This window comes from Pelodiscus sinensis, chromosome 3 (genome assembly GCF_052426305.1).
Source record: "Pelodiscus sinensis isolate ZL-2025 chromosome 3, ASM5242630v1, whole genome shotgun sequence".
In the NCBI taxonomy this organism is placed as follows: Eukaryota; Metazoa; Chordata; order Testudines; family Trionychidae; genus Pelodiscus; species Pelodiscus sinensis.
The window spans coordinates 109357935-109382456 of NC_143054.1; the positions used below are offsets into that span (position 1 = coordinate 109357935).

Genomic DNA, 24522 nt, shown 5'->3' on the forward strand with positions numbered 1-24522 from the left:
TTAGCAATTTCGTGCAAAAAAAATTTTCAGATGGGAAAAGTTTTTTCCATGCCCAAATGCTGGGAGCAGTTAGAAGGGAAGATAAATATTTATAAACATCATTTATTTGATTTTTTTTTTGAGAGGAGTAATGATTGGGGAAACAGGAAACATTTCTATATCCATTGGACTGAATTCAGAACATGCTCACAAATTCCTGCTTTATTGTTAACAGAAAACATGTGGAAAATGTTACAAGATCATTCTGTAATTAAAAGTAGACACACAGATCCTAACTTAAAGTGTCTAGTGAATCCCTTCTGTGTCCATCTCTCCCACCCCTTCCCCCCCCAGCCTAATGCACATATAGACAGCCATTGGTTTTCAGAAATCAAATAAGCATTGGCCTCCAAAGAGGCAGTGTGAGGGTGGTAGAGTGACCACCTTTTGAAAATGCAGAAATGGGACAGATGCAGGAGTTGTGCTTCCCTCTGGGGCTTTGTCCCCTGCTTCCCCTCTTCACCTTGAGGTCATGAGCCAGAGCTTGGGCTTTGAGTGGGGTGCCAAGGTGTCTAAGAGCAGCCGCTGTCCCATATTCTCTCCTCCCGCTCTGCCCCTTGTCCCAGGCAGGTGGAGGGTCCAGAGCTTCCTGAGCACACCTTGCTACTGCCCAGTTCTGGTCCGAACAGAGACAAAGCTTTGGGGGGAAGAGAAGGAGTAGCAGGCCTTGTGGGTAGAAGTGAGCTAAGCCTGTCTTGGCACTGTCCCCCATGCCAACTTGGGAGAGGCTAGCATCTCGTGTTATTACTTGGTCCAGTATTTGAGCACCCTGGCTATTTGTTTTATGAAGTTGCCACTTTCCAGAAAAATAATCTAATCTGCTGTCTTGTTTTATGTGGGTCCAAAAACTTGCATTATCATCACAATACGCTGGGATATCTAATGTTAAATGTATGTGTCCAGCTAAAAAGGCTGCAGAGTTCCCACTTCCTTCTATAGTTTCAGTGATAACAGATCAGAACGGTTGAAAATAACAGCAGATGTTTGCCTGCATCCAGCCAAGCGCACTGTGAATGTGTGGGAGGGAGGGTTTGAGCCATGTAAGAGTGAGATGTGCAATGTTATCCCTCTTGTTTATCCTATCAGTGGCTGTTGAAGGGGGCTGTGGAGTTCCTTTATGGTTAGGGATTAGAGTTGCGGTATGCTTGCCTTGTGGGTAGGTGAAGGTTTTTTGCATTTCAAATGTGGTAACCATACTGGTACCCCAGCCTCGGAGTCTTGGGAAAGCACAGAGCAGAACCATAGGAATCCAGGACAAATTCTGTTCCACAGTCATTCAGCCCAGGACTGAGACTTGAAATATACATTTTGGGGTTGTCCTGTCCAATTAGGGGTGGGTAGTAATCACCTGTGTGTGTGCACATGCATATGTTGACATATACTCTGTTGATGGCTTAATGTCTCCTTCTGCTAGTGTGTGCATTTGCATGAGCAATGGTACTATGGACTGTAAGACTTGGCCTCGCCTCTTCTGTCTAGCCCAAATTGATAACAATAACAGAGTAATAGCAGAGGGAGCAACACTGTATTCAGGTGATTTTGGTGCCAAGACAATAAAAGCTGTGTCAACCTTGTATCTGATTTGAAAAGTCAAGCTGAAAATAACTGGCTTTTTATTGGTCTCTTCACTAGGAAATAGAAAACCATCTTGACAAGGACACTGAGGGCTATGATGTAGTGCTAGAAGCCATAGATACAATGCAGAGAGTGGCATGGCATATTAATGACATGAAGAGGAAACATGAACATGCTGTTAGGCTGCAGGTGAGTTTACAAAGAGATTTCAATGGTTATTGGCAATTTTTCTCTTGTTTCTGTTAGGATTGCCAGTTTGACTGGATGTATTCCTGGAAGTTTGATCACATGACATAATCTTTTATTAAAAATTAATCTTCAATTCCTGGAGATTCTAGAACAGGGCTACTCAATAATTGGTCCACAGGCGGGATCCTTTGAACATGACCTCCACTGGGAACGTGCTCCACAACAGCGGGTCAATATAATGGTCTTCTGTTGACAAGTATTTTAGTAGTTAAATTTCTAGACTGTCATTGCTCATTAAAAATGCTGTCATATGGGTGAAAATAGGGTAACTATTGCATTTCATTAATATCAGCAGAACTGGATTAAATGGAGCCTGTGTGTTGTGTAGTCTTGCCTTAATCTTTGTATTCATGCCCATCAGTGTGAAAGAAGCTATTTGCATATATTTGCATATATATTTGTATGTACATGCAATCACACTTAAGTTGTGGCCGTTGGAATGTGCTGTGAGTATCATTGTGGCCCCTTATGCTTCCAAAGTTGAGTAGCACTGGTCTAGGACAATATTGAAGGGTTGGCAACTCTGTATATGCCTGCTTTTGTTTTTAAAACATATACCATTAGCATTTCCTACTACCCTTTAAATTTGTGCCTGTATTTGCTGTATCTTAGACTATTGCATATTGTGAGTGTTCTTTCTGAATTCAGAAATTTTGGTCATAGCTGCTACAGAAGAGCCTCAGAATAATCTGTCCTGCTTGCAGCATCCTGTTAAATATTTGTTTGCAATGGTACAGAATTAGATAACTTTTTTATTTTCTTGACACCTCCATTGTACACCACTACTATTTCATTGAAGGGCATATTGTTTCTGAGAACTCTTGTGGTTTCCTATTTCAGACTTTTGTCCCGTTTAATTTTGTCTGGTTGGAAACATTTCTCCTGTCTTATTTTATCTTTTCCTCTCAGCTGTCTGCCTATGAGTTGTTGCTTTGTAAGTATACAGAGAGATGGTCAGATCCAGCCTTATAAAAAAATCCATTGCTCTGCAATGAAGCATTTATTGTAAAGCGATCGACTCTAGGAAGTCACTGTAGTCTATATTAGATTTTCTTGTGCAGACTATGTATGAAGAACCATCATTCCCTCTCTCAGTTAGACTGACTCCAGACATTCTCAAAAAGAGTTGAATAGACTTTCTGTTGTGTCAGAAAACCAGCAGGGATAAGCAGATAAGAGTATGGGGAAGGAGACATCTCCCATTCAAGTGATCTATAAATAATTTGCCATTTCTTCTATTTCAAAGTAGAGATGGCACTCACTGAATCCTATATTTGTTTAGTAATTGGAGGATTTAAATAAATGAAGAAAAGATAATTCATTTTAAAATGCCTTTTCTGAGCCCATGTAACCTTACCTAAGTCATTGACATAAATAGGGATATTGATACCTGGAATACTTGACAATAAAGTTGGTTAGATGCTTTTGGACAGCTGAGTTTCATAATTTACAGTCTGAGCTGGCAAATGTGGGGTGGTGAAACCTTTTTGGCTCAGTTTCTCATTTTCAACAGTAATTTCTGTGTTCTACAGGGGCACTGATGTCTCTGTGCTATCATATAATGATGTGTCTGTAATTCTGTGGCTACTGTGGCTGCATTTCTGCATGAATTCTCTTCCAAAGTGGATAAATCAATTTCTGGGGTTACACTGTAACTGATTTACAAGTTACTAGAGAGAACTTTTCCATTTGTTGTATTTTTAATCGCAGTCTTGAGTATATTCCAAAAATGTTGTTTTATCTGTTAATTTGTAATATGTTGCATGGAGGTGCCATGCATGCTTTACTGTCAGATGTACAGCAATCACTGTGCTATTTGAAAGAAGTTCACAGCTATGAAATAAAATTCTGTAGGGTAATATCTGTAATGAGGACATTTCCCCCTCATTGCTATCACCATCTGGGTTAAAGCAGTGCTAACCCTGGTTGGAAATTTTTTTGAAAATGTCCTTAGTATCAGTGGAGTCTACTCATGGGTTACTAGCACCTGACGTGTAAGATGAAGTGCTCTTAGGGAGTTATGCCAAGGGAGTTGGAGACCAAGTAACTAGAAGAAACAAGGAAAAGGGAGAGCACTACTGTAGAACTTCATTTTCTTAAGGCCATCACTGGGCTAACCTATGTTTATCTTTACATATTGTTTATTTTGATTTAAATCAGAACTGTGTTGCCACTTGAACAGACCATTAGCAATACAAATATAACTCAGTCACATTAAATTATCAATTCAATAGAAACTCTACCAGCCATCTCTTCCGTTGTCTAGGAAACATATTTCAGCTTTCTTCCCAAGCTCATTCAAACAGATATCTTTTGCAGTCTTCCCAGAAGTTTATTATTATAGACTATTTTGGATTTGATGGGGGGAACGGCACAAATTGGAGTCAATATTTGCAAATTATTTTTTTATTCTCCAAGTTGTATACATCTAACCTGAAGAAAAATTGGACCAAAATAGGGCAACTAAAAAAGTTGGGGTACGTCCACACTGCAACAATATTTCAAAATAACTAGCACTATTCTAAAATAACTTAGTCCACATCTGCACAGCAGGCAGTTATTTCGAAATAGTGTCAAAATACCATCAGGCTGGAGGACTTCTTACTCTGACTCCTGTAATTCTCATTGTACAAGAAATAAGGAAAGTCAGAAGAAGAGTGCTCTATTTTGAAATAAGCGCTGTGTAAACGCTCCCTATTTCAAAATAAGATAGGCAATTAACGTAAGCCATGCAGTGAAGACGTACCCTTAGTGATTTTAGTCTTGGTGAGAAGTGCTAGATTAACAGTCCTGACAATTGAAGCTTTGTAGTTCTTTACAGGACAAGTGTGGTTCTGCGAGATAGCAACGTTACCAGAATTCTGTATCCATGCCCTTTAGTCTTTGTCTCTTTTTTTTAACCAAAATAATTCAGCAGAGTCAACAGGAATTTGCTAAACATTTTGGTGTCAGAACATTTTAATTTTTCATAGAAAAAGGTTTTCACCCAGCTCTAGTTAAAACAGAACACGTCCTAATGTCCTCAGTAGATTGAATTTTTGAATTTAAAACTTGTATAATAAAATACTGTTTAGAATTGCATTGTTTTTCTGTTTCAGGAGATACAAAGTTTACTTACTAACTGGAAAGGGCCGGATCTCACTAGCTATGGGGAGCTGGTTTTAGAAGGAACATTCCGCATTCAACGAGCCAAAAATGAGCGCACTTTGTTTCTCTTTGACAAACTGTTGCTTATTACAAAGAAGAGAGAAGAAATGTTTACATACAAAGCTCATATATTGGTATGTCATGGAGCCCATTGTAATGTGCTGATTGAACCAATTTCTAGCTTTCTTTAAATTCTCCTCTGTGAGATTCACTATGTCTTCTCTCTGTACAGTGTGGCAATCTCATGCTTGTTGAAGTAATACCAAAGGAGCCACTTAGCTTTAGTGTCTTCCACTACAAAAATCCCAAGATGCAGCACACTGTGCAGGTATGACAGAAACCTCCCTGCTCTGAACATAACCTGACATGTTATACATGATGTCAAATAAAACATTCATCCAATTTTCTGTATTGAAAATCCATCTCCCCTAACTGGGGGCTTGATTCTGCCCTTAAGTACTCCATCTACATCACTATATCTATAGTCCCCAGTCCCTAAGTGGTTATAGTAATGAGTCATCTGACCATTTTATAATTTTACAACAGGCTAAATCACAACAAGATAAACGCCTTTGGATTCTTCACTTGAAGAGATTAATTCTAGAAAATCACCCAGCTAAAATTCCTGCTAAGGTAAATAAACTTACTCTCTCCTCTAAATACTTGTATTATTTAAGGAACTTGTATTAGCAGACAGACACAATGACAATTTGGGAGATATTTTTATATAGAAACACTCCTCTGTACACTAATGAAATGGAATTCATGTAATATATTGGTACTTACACATCTTCAGATGATTTCATTAAAGCTAAAAGGGAACAGCTCCAGCAAAAACAACTACTGGAGTCTGTACACACAACTTAGAATCTCATCAATTTGTTAAACCCTTTGTCTACCCTGGGATTTGTCTTTTGGTACCTGTGGTTATACCAGGCGCGGCTGCACGTAAGCAAATCTGTAGATGCATTGCCCCAGTGTAAAAAGTGACTTGTGTCAGTGTATTTTAGCTTGATTTGAAACTTGACATAAATCCCTTTTAATGCAATACTTGTGCCCTGTGAGGTTGCACTGATGCAACTACCTTGATATTGCAAAAGCAATGCATTTCTGGAAGTGCCTACACCCAATTGGTAGGACTTAGAAAAAGGCTATGTTCTCCATCTATGTTTTGCCTATAAACCAGTGTTTCTTAAGCTATGTTCCGTAGAACAACTCGCAGGTGTGCCATGACCTCTTCTTTGTTTTTGTCTTTTTTTGTCTGACAATTTTTTTAAAGAAAATTTTCCTAGGTGTTCCGTATAAAAAAAATTATTTGTTTGGTGTTCTGTGGTCTCAAAAAGTTTAAGAAACACTGCTATAAATGCTCATGATACTGTTCATATATTTTTGTTAGTCTCTAAGGAGCCCCAGGACTACTGGTTTGTTTTTTAAAAAGATGTTCTTGATCTGTTATTCTTATATGTAGAACTCCCACTGAAGTCAATGGTAGTTTTGCATAAACGCTGACTAAGAATCCCATATTTGTAACACAGTGAACGTTATAATAGTAAACTGGACACACTGTAAGATACTTTAGGATGAATTAAACTTTCGTACCAAGCTACTTACTAATCTTAAACTCTCTTTAGTTCTTAATGGATTTAAAAAAATATTTCTACCCAAGACTCCATCCCGAATACAAAATGTTGCTTATATAACAAACAGTAATCTTAGTTATCCCTTTGCAGCCCTGAGCAATAATTTATACTTATGACAAAGAAGAAAACAGTCAAACATCTATTGTTGTCTGCTCACACCTGTGGATCTTCCACACTCCAACTTTTCACAGTTTAGTGGTAGTCAATTCATGACACCTAGTGGAAGATAACTGCATTGCGTCCTTGGAAAGGCAAACTGTCTACTCTACACTTTTAATTTTATTTTTTGGTTTGTTACAATATGCCTAATGATCGCTCATATTTTTTTTCTTTAGAAAGATATGAACACAGGAAAAGTCTTGGGATATTGACTTCATCTATTTAAACAGTAATATAATATTTTGGTAGTGCTTTTTATCTCTGGGAAAGATGATATTCAATAATACATTTAAAAATAAATCTGGTTGGAAATTTCTTAGAGGGAACAACGTTGATACTTTTTTTTTCATGGCACACAATACATTTTCTCCTCTTAACAAATGAGTAGGCTTTCAATTTAATTTCTTTGAGAGGTTTTTGTGGTTTTTGTTTTGGTTTTGGTTATGATAACTCTCAAGAGTCCAGAATGCATTTATAGTCAAATGGACATATATTTACAATCCCCAATTTATGTTTAAGATTCTGAACAGGTAAGTAGGTAGTGGGAGGAGCTGTCAGAGAATGAATTACCACTCCCAGATCCTGATGCCAGTTTTGTGCAGCCAATGTGTTGCTTTAAATTCCACCAGCTGACAACTATTACTGGAGCATATGACCTATGAGGAGAGACTGAGGGAGTTGGGTCTGTTTAGTCTGCAGAAGCGAAGAATGTGGGGGCATTTGACAGCAGCTTTCAACTTCCTGAAGGGAGCTTCCAAAGAGGATGGAGAAAGGCTGTTCTCAGTGATGACAGATGGCAGAACAAGGAGCAATGTTCTCAAGTTGTGGTGGGAGAGGTCCAGTTTGGATATTAGGAAAAACTATTTCACTAGGAGAGTGGTGAAGCACTGGGATGGGTTACCTAGGGAAGTAGTGGATTCTACATCCCTAGAGGTATTTAAGCCCTTGCTGGGTTGATTTAGTTGGGATTGGTCCTGCCTAGAGCAGGGGGCTGGACTTGATGACCTCCTAAGGTCTTTTCCAGCTCTTTGATTCTATCTATGACAATCCTGAAAGAGATTGTCAAGCTAAATCTAGCCAAAGGGCTACATGTTCTCAACATAACACACTTGAGGGGTTGATGTGATCAGGTATGCCAGCTCCACGCCTGCTGGTATTTCTTTATACTAGAAAGATGCCTAGCTAATACAATGTAGTCAGTCACTCACTGCTCCTTTTGTACTGCTAGGATAGTGGGTAGTAAGGTGAACTATGGTGGGACTTGCACAATGAACAGCAGAAGTTATTTCCTACCTGGAAAATTTATCTTACTAAAATTGGAAGAGTAAAATGTCAATCCAGTATAATGTATACAGTGTGGAACAATCTATTCTGTATTTAAAGTGACCAAAGAAAAATTGACTATAATGTTTGTTGTGTTTTTTTAATCATTGAGCCATGTGATGTAATTTAGTATATTTGTATAATATGACCTGATTTTGCATAATTTGTATCTTTCAGGCTAAGCAGGCAATTTTAGAAATGGATGCCATACGTAAGTTTTTTCTTTCATAATGTAATTTTTTCAAACAGTCATCTTTAGCTACATATTCTCTAGCTTCCATCTAAAATATAAGAAACCTGTGTGTATTTTTTTTTAAATAAGACCTGATCCCTTGCAGATCAATGGGAGTTGAGGCTACTCAGCAACCAATAGGATGTGACTTATAGCAAATGCAAAGGTTAGATCAGATCTCTGATAGTAAACACAGCAACACCACTCCATCATACTCTTTCTTATCCTGAAGAGAGACAGGGCATGGTTGATCCTGAGTCTGAGCAATGTTGTGTTGAAAAGCTGAGAATAGGGAAATGTAGTTTGTCTTTAACACTTATCTGGTCTGCATGCATGCTGGCAAACCCACAAAAGCAGGAAATATGGGGGACCTTCCAACTAAGGATTCTCTGGTAATATAGCAGTCTGGAATCCAGGCAGAGCCACTGGGATTCCTCATCCATAAGGCTTCCTCGTGGATGGCCTTGTCCTCTTGCAGTCTAGGAAGATCTTGAGGGATACAAGGGCAGCATTTCAGGGAGGAAATTGCTCCCAAACTACCACTCCAAGAAAACACCATTATAGGACCCTTCCAGGATTTCCCTTTCCCACAGAGCTCTTCCCATAGATATGTAAGCACCAAAAGGGTGTTACAAAATAGGAGGGGGAGAAATTTTCTGCTTAATGTCTGATAGGATAGGCTTACATTGTGGCGAAGTTTAGGTTGCACATTAGGAAAAACTTCCTAACTCTGAGTGGTTAAGCACTGGAATAAATTGCCTATGGAGGTTGTGGAATCTCCATCACTGGAGATATTTAAGAGCAGGTTAGATGGACACCTGTCAGGGGTGCGCTAGATCAGGGATGGGCAATAATTTTGGCAAGGGAGCCACTTAATGAATTTTGGTACATGGTCATGGACTGGCTCCACCTCTAAAAAGGGGTGGTGTCTGAGGTGGAAGGGGTGGGGCAAAGGGCTCACAGCTCCCAGACCTGCTGCTACCGCATTGCGTGGCAGCTGCCTGGAATTGCTGCAGCTTTTTAAAGGGCTCATGGCTCCAGCCTCTGCCAGGGTAGTACCATCATGGGGAGCTCTGAGCCATTTAAATAGGATCCTGCTGCCTGAGCCACTGCCTGGAAATTCAGTAGCTTGAGCAGCAGAATATAAATAGAAAGTGGTCAGGTGCAGTCTGTGAGCTAGATCAAAGTGTTGGGCGGGCCAGATTCGCCCCCCCCTCCCCCCGCCACATTCTGCCCAGCCCTGGTCTAAATGATGCTTGTTCCTACCATGAGGGCAGGGGCTGGACTTGATGACCTGTTGAGGTCCCTTCCATTTCTAGTATTCTGTGGTTCTGTGCTTCTAAGTTAGACACGGGAATTGAGCAACAATGTTGCTGTATTAGCAATCCATTGGTAAAGTGGTATGAAATATGTAATATTTTTAGTAGCTAGTTGGCAGCACTAGAGTTAACATTATCAGTTATTGTTTGTCTGACAGTTTCACAATATAAGACACAAAAGGGAGGTAAATTTTTCGCAGAAGAGCTGATGTGACTTATCAGATGACACTTAATGGTGGTTGATACCTCTGACTATTTTACAGATCATCCAGGATTCCATTATAGTCCGGAGGGAGAAATGAAAGCATCATATAATTCTAAAGAAGGTCTTACCCCGCGGAGGGTGAGAAGGAAGTCAGGTAATTTAAAATTTGTATTACTAAAGAAAGTGGAAAGAAAATGTATTGAAATGTTTTAAAATTATGCTTAGCGTGGAAGGGGATAGAGATTGAGTTACTGGAAGAGGCATTATGTGAAAAGAAAATGACATCCACTGGTTGCTGTTTTAAAATTGCTTCCTACAGAGTGTCATGTTTGTTTACAATTAGTAGGTTAACTCCCGATTTAAAATTCTCTGGATTTGAGAGGAAAATTATTGATAGAGCTGGCTAGAAAACAGACCAAGCATCCTATCAGAAATTCTAAGCTTGAAGATTTTGTTTCATTCTGAATCAGAACAAAATTTCAAATCTCAGAATTTCTGGCAAAAGGGAATATTCCATGACCGAAAAATACTGGTGCTGCACCTACCTGTTTCAGGTTCCTGACCTGCAGGGCTGTTTGCTGGGCTAATAGCAAGGGGCAGGCTACTGAAGAGTTGGCAGGGCCTGCCCAGGAGCTGGGAGGCTGGCTGTTGAGTAGTTGGGAGCTCAGGCTCCTGTGGAGCTAGGCAAGCAAGCTAGCAGGTTTCAAAACCTAGCTGGCAGGCAGAGTTTCATGGGAAGCCTGCCTTGTTTCTGTAGCAACTGGACATTCCCATTGAATGGTGCAAATGGCATTTTCTGGCAGAAACACACACAATCCACTGGAAAATTTCTACCTTCTTTTTATTGGTTTTGCTCTTTCAAGCTCAAAACTCATACATATTTATGAACACAATAAAGGGGCGTGTGGGTTTTTCTTTTGTCTCTCCTCACAAGCTTGTAGACTAGTATAAATGGGGGGTGTAGGGCAAATGATGAACATTATTGTTGTTTCTGACTACTGAACATAGTAAGAAAGTAGAAATATGCCAAAAACTAAACTAAATTAATTTTCCAAGAAAAGAAATTGAAATTAAAATATTTTAAAAAAAACTTAAAACTTTTCTGTGCCTAGTATATGTACAAGTGATAATGCCTCTCTTGAGGTCCATGCGTGAGAGGGAAAGACACATGGACACATACACACACATTACATACAGCTAAATTTGCTGTGAGGTAATAGTGGGCTTCAAGTGAAGCTGCATATTTCCATACCTAGGATGCACATTGCAGTATGTCATGGCAAAGTGAGATTTTAAAGCTATAGTGGATTGGTTGGAGGAAAAAATACAGGCATCTTTTAACACATGGGTTCCCAAATTGGGGGGCGGTCCCCCCAGAGGGGGCATGAAGAAATTCCAGGGGGCGACCCAGCCGCACACACCCCGTCAATCCCACCCAAAGTTTTGCTGCTATTTTTGGGGGGGGAGGGAAGGTGAAGGTTTCTCAAAAACCCAAAAGGGGGCATGATTCAAAAAAGTTTGGGAACCACTCATTTAACAGGTTGTTTTGATAGTCTTGTGCCATTTGATTTTATTACTTTAATAAAAAATTCAGACTGCAAATTTTAAAACAATGGATGTTTGTGTGTGTATTTAGGCATACATAAGAATGCCAGTTATTTTATGTAACACTGACATGCTTATTTTTTTAAAAGGTGAACAGTTAATACCTGGGAACCTGTTTTTACCTAAATTAATATAAGCCAGGTTTTTTTACTCCAAATCCTACCAGCCTTCTGAAAACTAGAGATTTGATTACTACTGTTAAGATTGGAGTAGTGAAATATTTGTTTCAGCTCTAATAATCTTTTCTGGTTGCTTATTGTTTTTCTTGTTGCAGTTAAAATATTTACATACTTTGACTAGCTTTGAATCCCACTATGTCACTATGGGCATGTCCACACAGCAGAGCTAAACTCAGAATAAGCTACGCAACTTGAGCTATGCTAATTGAGTAGCTTCAGTTGAAAAAGCTTATTTCAACTTTTGGTGCTGTCTACACAGCAGTGTAGAAATAGAGCACTCCTCCCCTGACTCCCTTTACTCCTCATGCAATGGGGGCTATAGGAGTCGGAGTAAGAAGTCTGTTTCAAATTTATTTCAAAATAACGGGCTTGCTTTGTAGACTCGCACTATGTTATTTCAGAATAAATTACATTATTCAGAAATAACGCCTATCTGTCCATCTTTAACTGCTATTAGAAACACAGTGGTCAATTAGATCAGAGAAACCATAATATTCAGTTTATACTAAGTCATTTAAGTAAGCAAGACTACTGATGTAGTGACTTAACATAAAGCAACATTTATCACTGAGAAACAATCAAGTCATTAAAGATTTTCAATTGTTCTGCAAGCAAAATCTCTCCCTTTCCAAGGTGAAAAATTATATTGACAGTGTGAAATATTAACTGAATGGTCCTGTTTGGAATATTCAGTACTTCTGCTTTTAACCAACATTAAGAAATAAATCTCACCAAATATTTCTAATAGAGCAGTAAATCTCTAGTGATTTAGACCAAGATTTTCAAAAGAGAAGGCCTCGAAGTAGGCTTGTAAGTATAAATTATCCAACCCATGGTCTCTGTATATAGAATTAGGGGTTAAATTTTGGCATTCATTTTTTTTTAAAACATTGGCCAAAATATCAGTGACTTTCTTTGGAACACTGTAGTGTTAACTACATTTATCTTTTTCAGAACCTTCATCCAGAGTTCATAAAGTTATGAAGCCAAGCGGTAAGTTATATTGCATCTAATAGTACATGCTATTAAAAGTTTTTTAAAAAATCAACTTTCTAAGCTATACATACCTAGATTAGGTAAACCAATATAATGGAATTCAAAGATGTGCTGTCATCTTCTTTGTGATTCTTACCATTGTGCTTAAAATTTGCAGCACACGTAGGACTGGATCCTCAGCTTTTGTAAACTGATATAGTTAATGGAGATGCACTGATTTTCATCAGCTGGATATCTTACCCATAATATGTAACCTCAAGCCCAGCCTTGAGAAAAATGCAGTGCAGAGAAAGCAAAATGAGTTACTGTATTTTCCTTACCTTTAGGCCTGATCCTACAAACACTGAAGCAAATAAGTAGACAATATGAGACTACTCATATACATAGCTATTAATGTGTTTGCAGGATCAGGAGCTTAATTGGGATCCATCAGTGTGTTATGCTGAGACAGACTGAGAACTCATGGAACACAAGCCTCTCGGGGATTGCGGTGTGAATACAATTCCAGTTAACATCACGGTCCGGATAAATTAATCACAAGTCCCCATCTAAGACAAAATGGCCTGTAAACCTGCCCAGAGGTTTCTGAACAAAATGGGGAGAGGGATTTTGTTGAGTATCAATTTGTGTTGAGGTGAATGGAGGCAGAATACACAGAATAGATGGAGATGGGCCAGCAAAAAGCAAGAGTGTAAGCAGTAGCCACTGAACATAGAGCAGGACTGTGGGGAAAAACCTAGAGAGTTTTGGGTTTTTTGATAGCTAAAGAGGTTTGTGAATCTAACTGCCCTTGGTTCCTCTTACGTTTGGAGAGTCAGGATGTTGTACATTCCTTGCAAGTAAAGATGGCATCAAAGAACATACTAGATTCCATCAGTTTCTGTTTCCAGTTGGAACATCCCGAAACCCCAAATATGGACTGCCGTTCAGGTCAAAAGGGAGCAACAATAAAATAAACCTTTTTACTTTATTATTTATTTTAATTCTGTTAGTGGGGAAAGTAAGGTTTTAGCGCTAAGCAAACTAATTCTAAATGTCAAACAGGATTCAGGCTTGAAATACTGATAAACATTAATAAACTTGCACAAATTGACACCTCTATGATTATTTATCGTGCTGTATGTATTTTTGTATATATTTTCAGAAATAAGTCCAGAGATGCACAAGGTAAGTCCTTTTTATATATTATATCTCAGTAGATTCCAATAGCACCTGAGGTTTTTTGAATCCAGAATATTCAAAAATTATAAAAGTTTCAGAATATATTGTATTTTATTGATTTTTAAAAAGGATACAAAACAATACATTTCAGAGAAACTCCAATAACATTATAAAGAAGTATAAATTTTATTTCAGGAATACCTAATAAATAGAACTTGATACATGTCTGGATGAGTAGATTTTATGATACAATACAATACAGGCAGTCCCCGGGTTACGTACAAGATAGGGACTGTAGGTTTGTTCTTAAGTTGAATCTGTATGTAAGTCGGAACTGGCGTCAGCCGCTGCTGAAACTGATCAGTTTCAACAGCGGCTGAATCTGGACGCCAGTTCTGACTTACATAGAAACCCAGGCGTCCTCAAGTCAGCTGCTGCTGAAACTGATCAGCGGCTGATTCCAGGAAGCCTGGGGCAGAGCAACTCTGCCTCTGGCTTCCTGTAGTCAGCCGCTGGTCAGTTTCAGCAGCGGCTGACTTGGGGACGCCTGGGGCAGAGCAGCTGGGGTGCTGCCGGGTTGGTCCCGAGCAGCGCTGCGGGACCAACCCGGCAGCCCCCAGCTGCTCTACCCCAGGGGTAGGCAAGAAAAGCCTGGTCTGCTGGGGGGGGCACTAGCTGCACCCCCCCAGCAGACCAGGGAGACGGGGGTGGCGGGACCGCCCAAGTCCTCCACGGCTTTGCTCCGTCTCCCTGGTCTGCTGACCTGGGAGATGGGGAGCAAAGCCTCAGAGCACGCCCGCAGCGGGACAGCCCAGGCGTGCCGCGGCTGTCCCACTGTGGGCGTGCTCCCAGGCTTTGCTCCCCATCTCCCTGGTCTGCTGGTCGGGAGACGGGGAGCAAAGCCCCGGAGCACGCCCGCAGGGGGACAGCTCAAGCGCGCCCGGGCTGTCCCGCTGCGGGCGTACTCCAAGGCTTTGCTCCCCGTCTCCCTGCAGACCAGGGAGACGGGGAACAGCTTTTCTCACACCGGAGGACAGGGGCGGTGGACCGCGGCGCATCTGGGTGTCCTGCTGCTCCCGTCCTCCCGGGCGAGAAAAGCCCCGTTCGTAACTGCGGATATAAGTCGGATCCGCGTAACTCGGGGACTGCCTGTACATCTATAATAAAAAAAATACTTTAAAATGCAGTTAGGATAACGAAAGTGATATGCAAAGATGGCATGTTTAACAGTTCTGTTACTTATAACATTTGACTCAAAATGCACCTATTTCTGGCAAAAATAGGCTTGTAGTACACATTATTCTGTTATCCATGCAGAGTCAATATGGAGAAGTATGCTTGACAAGCCAGAGTATCCATTTGCAAAAAGAATTGTTCATTGCCTTCCAGATGAAGCAGGAAAAAACACTCACCTTAAGTTTCAGAATTTAAGGGGATTTAGCAGGGCTAGCACTTAGAGGATTTTTTTTTACATGCAAATGGAGTACATTTTATCTGGCATCACAGCATGCGTCACTGACATAGTAACATCAAGTCCCATTATGCCATTTTTCCATAGCTGTTCTAAAGAGTATGTCATATGATCCCTGTGCAAAGTGTAGTGATCCAGGTTTTATTTGTCACTTAAGTTTTCACCACATTGATCTGTATCTATGTTGTATTTTGTTGATCATGGCATGTTAAAATATACAGTATAAAGGGGCTACATGAATTAGTTTTACTGTTTTTTTTGTTTTTTAAGCGGAGCAGTATTGAAGGAGCCCTACTATCTCAAGCTGCCAAATTGGGATCAAATGAATCCCTGCTCGGTTGTAGGAAAAAAGGTTCATTGACTCTCAGTGGGCTTGTGAATGAATTTCAAGGATCCATAGAACCAGCCTACAGCAGTGATCAAGATGAAAATCTCCACCCATGTGCTACAGAGCAGACAGATGCTGATGATGAGGATGAGTGTGAACAGGTAATCTCTTTGCTCTGTGTGTGTGGGAGGGGGCTTAATTTATTCACAAACTATTATGTCAGTGTAGGGATCCCACAGATGGGGGGGCCGCTTGGATGGGGCTGAAGCACTCTTTGGGTGTGGCGTGGGGGGCTTGGCTAGGCTGGAGCAGCCGGTTAACCAGTTAGTGGTAAGCATCACCTAGTTACCCATTAACATCCCTATGGCAGAGTGAATGTTTTACCAATACATATTTCAAGTAGATGTATTGCTTACAACTGCTGCTGCTTCCAAGTATTTTTGCTTAAGCCACGGGATATATCCTAAATACTCATTGAGCTTTGTTGGTGGAGTTTTAGGCATTCAGTTGTGGAACACTGTAACCATAACAACAGTCACATCCAAAAGAACCATTTTCATTTAGACGTCATAAATCCTTTGTTGCAATCCAAGAAAGGAAGGAACTGAATTCTTTCTGTACTAGATTCTGGGGATTAAATTCACCCCTCTGTATGGGGACCAGGGCACTCAAGCCCATCTCCACTGAAAGAGCTTGTTTTTATTTGGTCCTACTGCAGACTGCCTTCCACTATTTTTACTCATTATATATAAGGACTAATTTCTCATTGCTCTGGTACTTATCACTTTTATGATCTTAAGGAAGGTGATTAGATGCCATTGTACGAGTGGTACCCTTTCCACTCTATAGGATATCTTTGTGCACATGCAGCTGTTTTAAAGACTCTAGGGCCACTTTTTAAATGTGGACATATTAATTAGGTGTCCAAATCCCACACTTGATTGCTTTACTCTATACAAGGGAACATCCAACATTCCTAAATGCCAGTTTGAGTGGCCAGATATGTGACTTTCACATATGTGTAAGGCGCTCACAGATTTAAATTGAGCTACTCGTCACGGTATAAAGGAGTTATGATAGGGCACACAAGCCTCCATGCATGCATGGAAGGAAAGAAGGGCTGCTGAAGGTCAAGTTAGCCCAAACTAAGACACCTGATGCAGGAGGCAGATTTCCAAGGACAGGGTTGGAAGAAGCAGGTGGAGAGAGAGAGAGAGCACTCAGACATGGCTCTCACATTGAGAAAGAACAACCCAGAAAGGTGTTAGGGGCTGGATGGAACTGAAGAAGAGCAGCTGGGAAACTAAGGCTAAGTGGGTGTTGCACTGCAGAATGCTGGAAGGGGAGCTTTGGTAAGGACATGCTGTAACAGAGTCCACTCAGAAAACTTTTGCCCAAGTCTGCTGTCTGCCATGCCATGCCATGTTAAGTTGCATTACTCTGATAATTGTATTATGAATACTAGAGGAAAGTAGCATTCTACAATGAATGCTGTCTCTGACATCTAGCATTGCAAAAGGGATAGCACAAGAAAATGTCTCTTCTGCAGCAAATTCTTATTTAGTTGGTTCACGTTGAACTCTGGCATTTCCCAGATTTGGCTGTGACTAAATACACTGCTGTTTAAAGAACTGTAGATCATAATATACCCATTATTTTTTTTTAAACACAGAGTGCACAACAAAAACCAAAAGGAGCTAGGAAAAGACTTAATAGCCAAGCTACTGAAAATGTTGAAAAACGAAGAAGTGTTAATCTCAACAAATGTTCAGTGCAGGTATTTAAAACTAAATGTATGAAGACTGATCATGTTTCTTATTTGTAATATCCTATATATCGGAGCTATGCCATAGGCCTCTATATGTGTCTTTCTAGATGGACAGATGTAGATAAAAAATTGCCATATCTAAGTAATGACTTATGCTCAAAAATGTTTCTCTAAAGCTTAAAAGAATAAGCCAAATCTCTATAAAAATAATGAATCAAATAAATTGCAATTAGGTACCCAGCTGTTTCTACAGGTATTTCACAATATGTGCTCTTCAGCATTTATTTAGATTAAAACTTATCACCCCAAAGTAATTTGCTACTTAGTTGCTATTTTGTATATATTACAGTTTTAATTTATTGAAATCTTAATCATACAGTCTAAAATTAAAAACTGAACTTTTTAGTGTAAAATCTGTTGGGTAATGAGAATTACTAGATATGCCCATTAATCCGATGCTATTACAAAATAGCTTGATGTAATATTGGGAGGCTGAAAACAGGCATACAATACTATACTTTTTTTTTTTTTTAAAGACTCAATCGTACAAGATAATGAGCATCAAATTCCCATGAAAGGCCAGAGTCAGCAAAGCATTAAAGTACATTGTTAACTTTGCAAGCATAAAGTCAGTGGGAGGTTAGGATGTGCAGCATCTTTCAGGGTATTAAGTAACATGTAGGATCAAGCCCATGCAGATTTAGCACATCCTTGGGACGCTTTGAAAAGTTTTGGCAACCACTTAAAAGTGAAGTAATTGATATTTTAGAATCCAGTGAAGTGTCATAAAATGATGCAAGTGTTCAAGGAAAAAAGTTTGCCTTCTGGAGTGAACTTTGGTTAACATATATGATATTAATTCAAGACCATGCCCTGTGATGTGGACGTAAGAGACCCCAATACGTATTATTTAGGGGAAAAGATGACTAAGGGGATCAGTCTTACCTGCTTCATTGCCACCCCCATTGTACTCCACCTATATTTAATTGCTAGATAGAGGACAGGCCTGAGGATGGCCACTAAAGTTTTACACCTCCATCTCCGTTTGCAAAGGCTGATAAGTGGTCTGGAACAATGGAGCCAGATCTCCTACATTCCTCTGCCAAGCTCCACACTGCACAATGTTAGGGTCAAGGTTTTATAAACCTCAGTAGCAAGGAAATTCTTGCATCACTGCAGAGAGACTTAACAAAACTGTATATTTCAAATCTCCACAGAGCTCCAAAGATCCTTCAGATGAAGAATCTACCCAGCTGAATACAGACCTTTCCTTTTCCTGTTCTGCTAGACAATCATCTAGACAGTTTAGCACACCGCAGAACAACTCAATAATCATGGATATGCTGGGGGGAACTCCCACGGTGAGAAACATCTGGACTGACCATCAAATCAGACAAGCCTTGTTTCCCAGTAGACGGCCATCTCAGGAGAATGACGATGATGACGATGATTATCAGATGTTTGTACCAACAGTATCTACATCCAATTCAAGCTCAACTGTGTGTGAAGAGAGGGGTGCTTCCGGTCGTCCGTGTAGCTGGCATGTGGGATTAGATAATCAAAATGAGATCTCCAGCTCTAGTCATCACAGAATTGTTAGACGGGCCAGTAGTGCTGGTGAAAATAACTCTTGCCTATATAATGCAAGACATAGAGCCAATGACATTATCCAGCATGGTTCCCGGAGGGAAGTGAAAAGTAGTTCTAGAACTGATGTGGGCAATATGAATACTTATCCAGAATCTTCAGAAGAGCTGACCATTGATGATATAGAACATGTCTATGATAATATAAGTTATGAAGATTTAAAACTGATGGGGCTGACTAGAAGGGAAGAGCCTGATCATGGCCCCCAAAGATCTTCTAAAGACTCTCTCTACAAAAGTCAAAGCAAAAAGACCTTGGAGGAAGCAGCCTCTGAAAAAAAGCAAGCAAATCAAAATAGGACCTCTCTTCCTGCTAGCAAAGATGAAATCCTGTTCAATAGAGAGGCACCAACTTTAAGTTCACACGAGCTTAGGATTGTTGAGGAGAACATCTATGACACTATAGGGCTTCCAGAACCACCACTATTGAATTTCAAATGTAATCGCATTAAATGCACTAAAAGGAGAAGTTTTTTGGGCCTGGAAACAGACTTCGCATGTTGTGACAATCTAAGGCAGTTTGTTTCTGAAGAGAGTCTCCAGTTGAGTGAAGATGAAAGTCCATACCATCATGTTCCTTTAGATAATGACTATTTGAGCTTAATAGATAGTTCCTCCAACTCTGATTCACTCTCCCACAAGTCTGCAGCTGATAAACTATCAGAAGAAGTAGATGAGATCTGGAATGATCTAGAGAATTACATCAAGAAGAATGAAGAAAAGACAAGAGACCGTGTCCTGGCCGCCTTTCCTGTTTGTAAAGATGACATGCAGGAAAGACTCCATACTGGAAGTACACCTAAACTGAGTAAAGAAGTGGAGTATTCACTTTCCACACTCTCACTGCCAGAAACGCCCGTTTTTCCTAAAACTTTGAAACACAAGGTAGCTAGATTAAGTGAGGCCAGTCTCGGATTTGATGAAGCAACACCATGCAAAGATCATTCATTTCTGAGTCTTAACAGATCTTCTTTCTCCAGTGATTTGCCTTTTATAGACAGCCCTTATGAATCTGCCAATAGTATTCTATCCAATGTACATACAGAAAGCACTGACAATGAAATGGATGTCGTGGATAAAACAAAAAACAGAGTCTTTATGATGGCAAGGCAATACAGTCAAAAAATTAAGAAGGCCAATCAGCTTTTGAAGGTAAAAAGTCCAGAGCAGGAACAGCCTGGCAGCCAGCAACAGAAAATGAGACACAAAGACCTTGCAGCCATTTTAGAGGAAAAGAAACAAGGTGGTCCTGCTATTGGTATGTTTAAAATATTGTCCTTTCTCATTCCTACTCCCCTAATAGATTTCTTCAATAACTTTGGTGACATTTCTGTGTTGATTTAAAATGCTATTACTCTCTTGATCCATCAGTTGCGTGATGACAACTTTAATGTGTTACCACTGAGATGAGATTGAGATCTTTATGTAGTGCAAACAGAAGTATAAATGCATATCCTATGTTAAGAGTAAAATCCTTGGATAGAAGGAAAGAGAAAAGGATGGCACAATGTCAGCCATCTTGCTTTCAGGTTGGTTCAGAGTAGGGATGCTAAATTTTGATTACTCAACTAATTGAGTAGTTGATGGAATTTCCATTGACTACTCAATTAGACAATAAGGGGGGCGCTCACTATCCCGCTGTGCCTCTCCCTTTGAAATGTACAAGAGTCACCTGCAACTCTTGTACATTTCAAAGGAAAAGACTCAGTAGAACTGCTTTCTCGCTCCTGCACCTCTCCCTTTGAACTGTACAAGAGCTGCAGCTGACTCTTATACATTTCAAAGAGAGAGGTGCAGTGCAGCAGTAGGGATGCTTCTGCCTCCCCTACCCCAGAGACAGTGCTGGGGGGAACCAGCTTTTAAGCCGGCTCCCGCTCCCCCATTGCTGCCTCTCTCTGATAGAGGCAGCAAAGGGGGGGGTGAGAGGCAGAAGCAACTAGTCAAGTGACTACTCGACTATCTAATAAGATAGTCAACTAGTTGCTCACATCCCTAGGTCAAGGTAGCCTGGGAATAAAAGTGTGATCCTGGGCATTCTTTAGCCTTTTGCATAAAAGCAGTTATTTCTTGCCTAGTGAAGTCTTCAGATTTCAGCTGAGGTGCGCCTAGTCACTCTTTTGTGCTCCTTTGAGACATAGGACATCATAGAAGCCAAGTCCAGCTTTTTATAGAAACTTCCTGTTTGTCGCTTCCGGCATCGGGATGCGGTCTTTGCTTTCTAGAGCACCTGCACTGCACAGAGCAGGATGGAACAACAAATATTTGCTGAGAGAATTTTCTATGAACTATTTCAAAGTAAGATGTATTTTAAAGTGGATAGAACTGGATTCAGTGAACTTCCAGTCACTAGAATCATAGAATACTAGGACTGTAAGGGACCTCGAGAGGTCATCGAGTCCAGTCCCCTGCCCTCATGGCAGGACCAAATACTGTCTAGACCATCCCTGATAGACATTTATCTAACCTACTCTTAAATATCTCCAGAGATGGAGATTCCACAACCTCCCTGGGCAATTTATTCCAGTGTTTGACTACCCTGACAGTTAGGAACTTTTTCCCAATGTCCAACCTAAAACTCCCTTGCTGCAGTTTAAGCCCATTGCTTCTCGTTCTATCTTCAGAGGCCAAGATGAACAAGTTTTCTCCCTCCTCCTTATGACACCCTTTTAGATACCTGAAAACGGCTATCATGTCCCCCCTTGGTCTTCTCTTTTCTAAGCTAAACAAACCCAATTCTTTCAGCCATCCCTCATAGGTCATGTTCTCTAGACCTTTAATCATTCTTGTTGCTCTTCTCTGGACCTTCTCCAATTTCTCCATATCTTTCTTGAAATGCGGTGCCCAGAACTGAACACAATACTCCAACTGAGGCCTAACCAGCGCAGAGTAGAGCGGAAGAATGACTTCTCGTGTCTTGCTCACAACACACCTGTTAATGCATCCCAGAATCATGTTTGCTTTTTTTACAACAGCCTCACCACAATGCTGACTCTTATTCAGCTTGTGGTCCACTATAACCCCTAGATCTCTTTCTGAGGTACTCCTTTCTAGACAGTCGCTTCCCATTCTGTATTTGTGCAACTGATTGTTCCTTCCTAAGTGGAGCACTTTGCATTTGTCTTATTAAACTTCATCCTGTTTACCTCAGACCATTTTTCCAATTTGTCCAGATCATTTTGAATTATGACCCTATCCTCCAGAGCAGTCGCAACCCCTCCCAGCTTAGTATCATCTGCAAACTTAATAAGCATACTTTCTATGCCAATATCTAAATCGTTGATGAAGATATTGAACAGAGCCAGTCCCAAAACAGACCTCTGTGGAACACCACTTATTATACCTTTCCAGCAGGATTGAGAACCATTAACTACTACTCTCTGAGTACGGTTATCCAGCCAGTTATGCACCCACCTTATAGTAGCCCCATCTAAGTTGTATTTGCCTAGTTTATTGATAAGAATATCATGCGAGACCATATCAAATGCCTTACTAAAGTCTAGGTAGATCACAACCACCGCTTCTCCCTTATCCACAAGACTCGTTATCCTATCAAAGAAAGCTATCAGATTGGTTTGACATGATTTTTTCTTTACAAATCCATGCTGGCTGTTCCCTATCTCACCTTGCCACCTTCCAAGTGTTTACAGATGATTTCCTTAATTATTTGCTCCATTATCTTCCCTGGCACAGAAGTTAAACTAACTGGTCTGTAGTTTCCTGGGTTGTTCTTATTTCCCTTTTTGTAAATGGGCACTATATTTGCCCTTTTCCAGTATTCTGGAATCTCTCCTGTCTCCCATGATTTTCCAAAGATCATAGCTAGAGTCTCAGATACCTCCTCTATCAGCTCCTTGAGTATTCTAGGATGCATTTCATCAGGCCTGGTGACTTGCAGGCATCTAACTTTTCTAGGTGATTTTTAACTTGTTGTTTTTTTTATTTTATCTTCTAAATCTCCCCCCTTCCCACTAGCATTCACTATGTCAGGCATTCCTTCAGACTTCTTGGTGAAGACTGAAACAAAGAAGTCATTAAGCATCTCTGCCATTTCCAAGTTTCCTGTTACCATTTCTCCCTCCTCACTGACCAGTGGGCCTACCCTGTCCTTGGTCTTCCTCTTGCTTCTAATGTATTTATAAAAAGTCTTCTTGTTTCCCTTTATTCCTGTAGCTAGTTTGAGCTCATTTTGTGCCTTTGCCTTTCTTATCTTGTTCCTGCATTCCTGTGTTGTTTGCCTATATTCATCCTTTGTAATTTTTCCTACTTTCCATTTTTTTATGAGACTCCTTTTTTATTTTTAGATCATGCAATATCTTGTGGTTAAGCCAAGGTGGTCTTTTGCCATATTTTCTATCTTTCTGATGCAGCGGAATAGCTTGCTTTTGGGCCCTTAACAATGTCCCTTTGAAAAACTGCCAACTCTCCTCAGTTGTTTTTCCCTTCAGTCTTGATTCCCATAGGATCTTACCTATCCGCTCTCTGAGCTTACCAAAATCCACCTTCCTGAAATCCATTGTCTCTATTTTGCTGTTTTCCCTTCTATCCTTCCTTAGAATTGTGAACTCTATGATTTCATGATCACTTTCACCCAAGCTGCCTTCCACTTTCAAATTCTCAACCAGTTCCTCCCTATTTGTTAGGATCAAATCTAGAACAGCTTCCCCCCGGTAGCTTTTTCAACCTTCTGAAATAAAAAGTTGTCTCCAATGCAGTCCAAGAACTTATTGGATAGTCTGTGCCCCGCTGTGTTATTTTCTCAACATATCTGGATAGTTGAAGTCCCCCATCACTACCAAATCTTGGCCTTTGGATGATATTGTTAGTTGTTTAAAAAAAGCCTCATCCACTTCTTCCACCTGGGTAGGTGGCCTGTAGTAAACTCCTAGCATGACATCACCCTTGTTTTTAACCCCTTTTAGCCTAACCCAGAGACTCTCAACTCTTCCGTCTCCTATGTCCATCTCCACCTCACTCCAGGTGTGCTCATTTTTAATATGTAAGGTAACACCTTCTCCCTTTTTCCCCTGTTTATCCTTCCTGAGCAAGCTATACCCTTCCATACAAACATTCCAATCATGTGTATTATCCCACCAAGTTTCTGTGATGCCAACAATGTCATAATTGTACTTATTTATTAGGACTTCCAATTCTTCCTGCTTATTCTCCATACATTTTGCATTTGTATATAGGCATCTAAGATACAGATTTGACCTTGCCTCCCAGTTTTGCCCTGACCCTCCTTTCTCTTTGCCATTATAGCCCATTCTTCCTCCCATTTCCGACCTATCTCCCAGGTCTCCATGTTCTCCACTTACCCGTGGACTTTGCTCACTGGTCCCCATCGAACCTAGTTTAAAGATCTCCTCACTAGGTTAGCCAGACTGTGTCCAAATAGGGTCTTCCCCCTCCTCGAAAGGTGAACACCATCTCTGCCTAGCAGCCCTTCCTGGAATAGCATCCCATGGTCGAGGAATCCAAAG

The 24522-nt window shown here is 40.4% G+C and overlaps 1 protein-coding gene across 3 annotated transcripts in view; it reads left to right on the forward strand.

Annotated features, from left to right (window-relative positions):
* The window catches only part of PLEKHG1 (pleckstrin homology and RhoGEF domain containing G1), a 201680-nt gene that overhangs the window by 165471 nt on the left and 11687 nt on the right, over window positions 1–24522 (forward strand). For all 3 annotated transcript variants that reach the window (XM_075924430.2, XM_075924431.2, XM_075924432.2), the window contains 11 exons: window positions 1672–1803; window positions 4962–5144; window positions 5243–5338; window positions 5557–5643; window positions 8310–8343; window positions 9947–10042; window positions 12627–12665; window positions 13813–13835; window positions 15571–15789; window positions 17301–17405; window positions 18614–20300. In XM_075924430.2, the coding sequence (XP_075780545.2) occupies window positions 1672–1803; window positions 4962–5144; window positions 5243–5338; window positions 5557–5643; window positions 8310–8343; window positions 9947–10042; window positions 12627–12665; window positions 13813–13835; window positions 15571–15789; window positions 17301–17405; window positions 18614–20300 (2701 nt within the window). The remainder of the gene's footprint in view (window positions 1–1671; window positions 1804–4961; window positions 5145–5242; window positions 5339–5556; window positions 5644–8309; window positions 8344–9946; window positions 10043–12626; window positions 12666–13812; window positions 13836–15570; window positions 15790–17300; window positions 17406–18613; window positions 20301–24522) is intronic.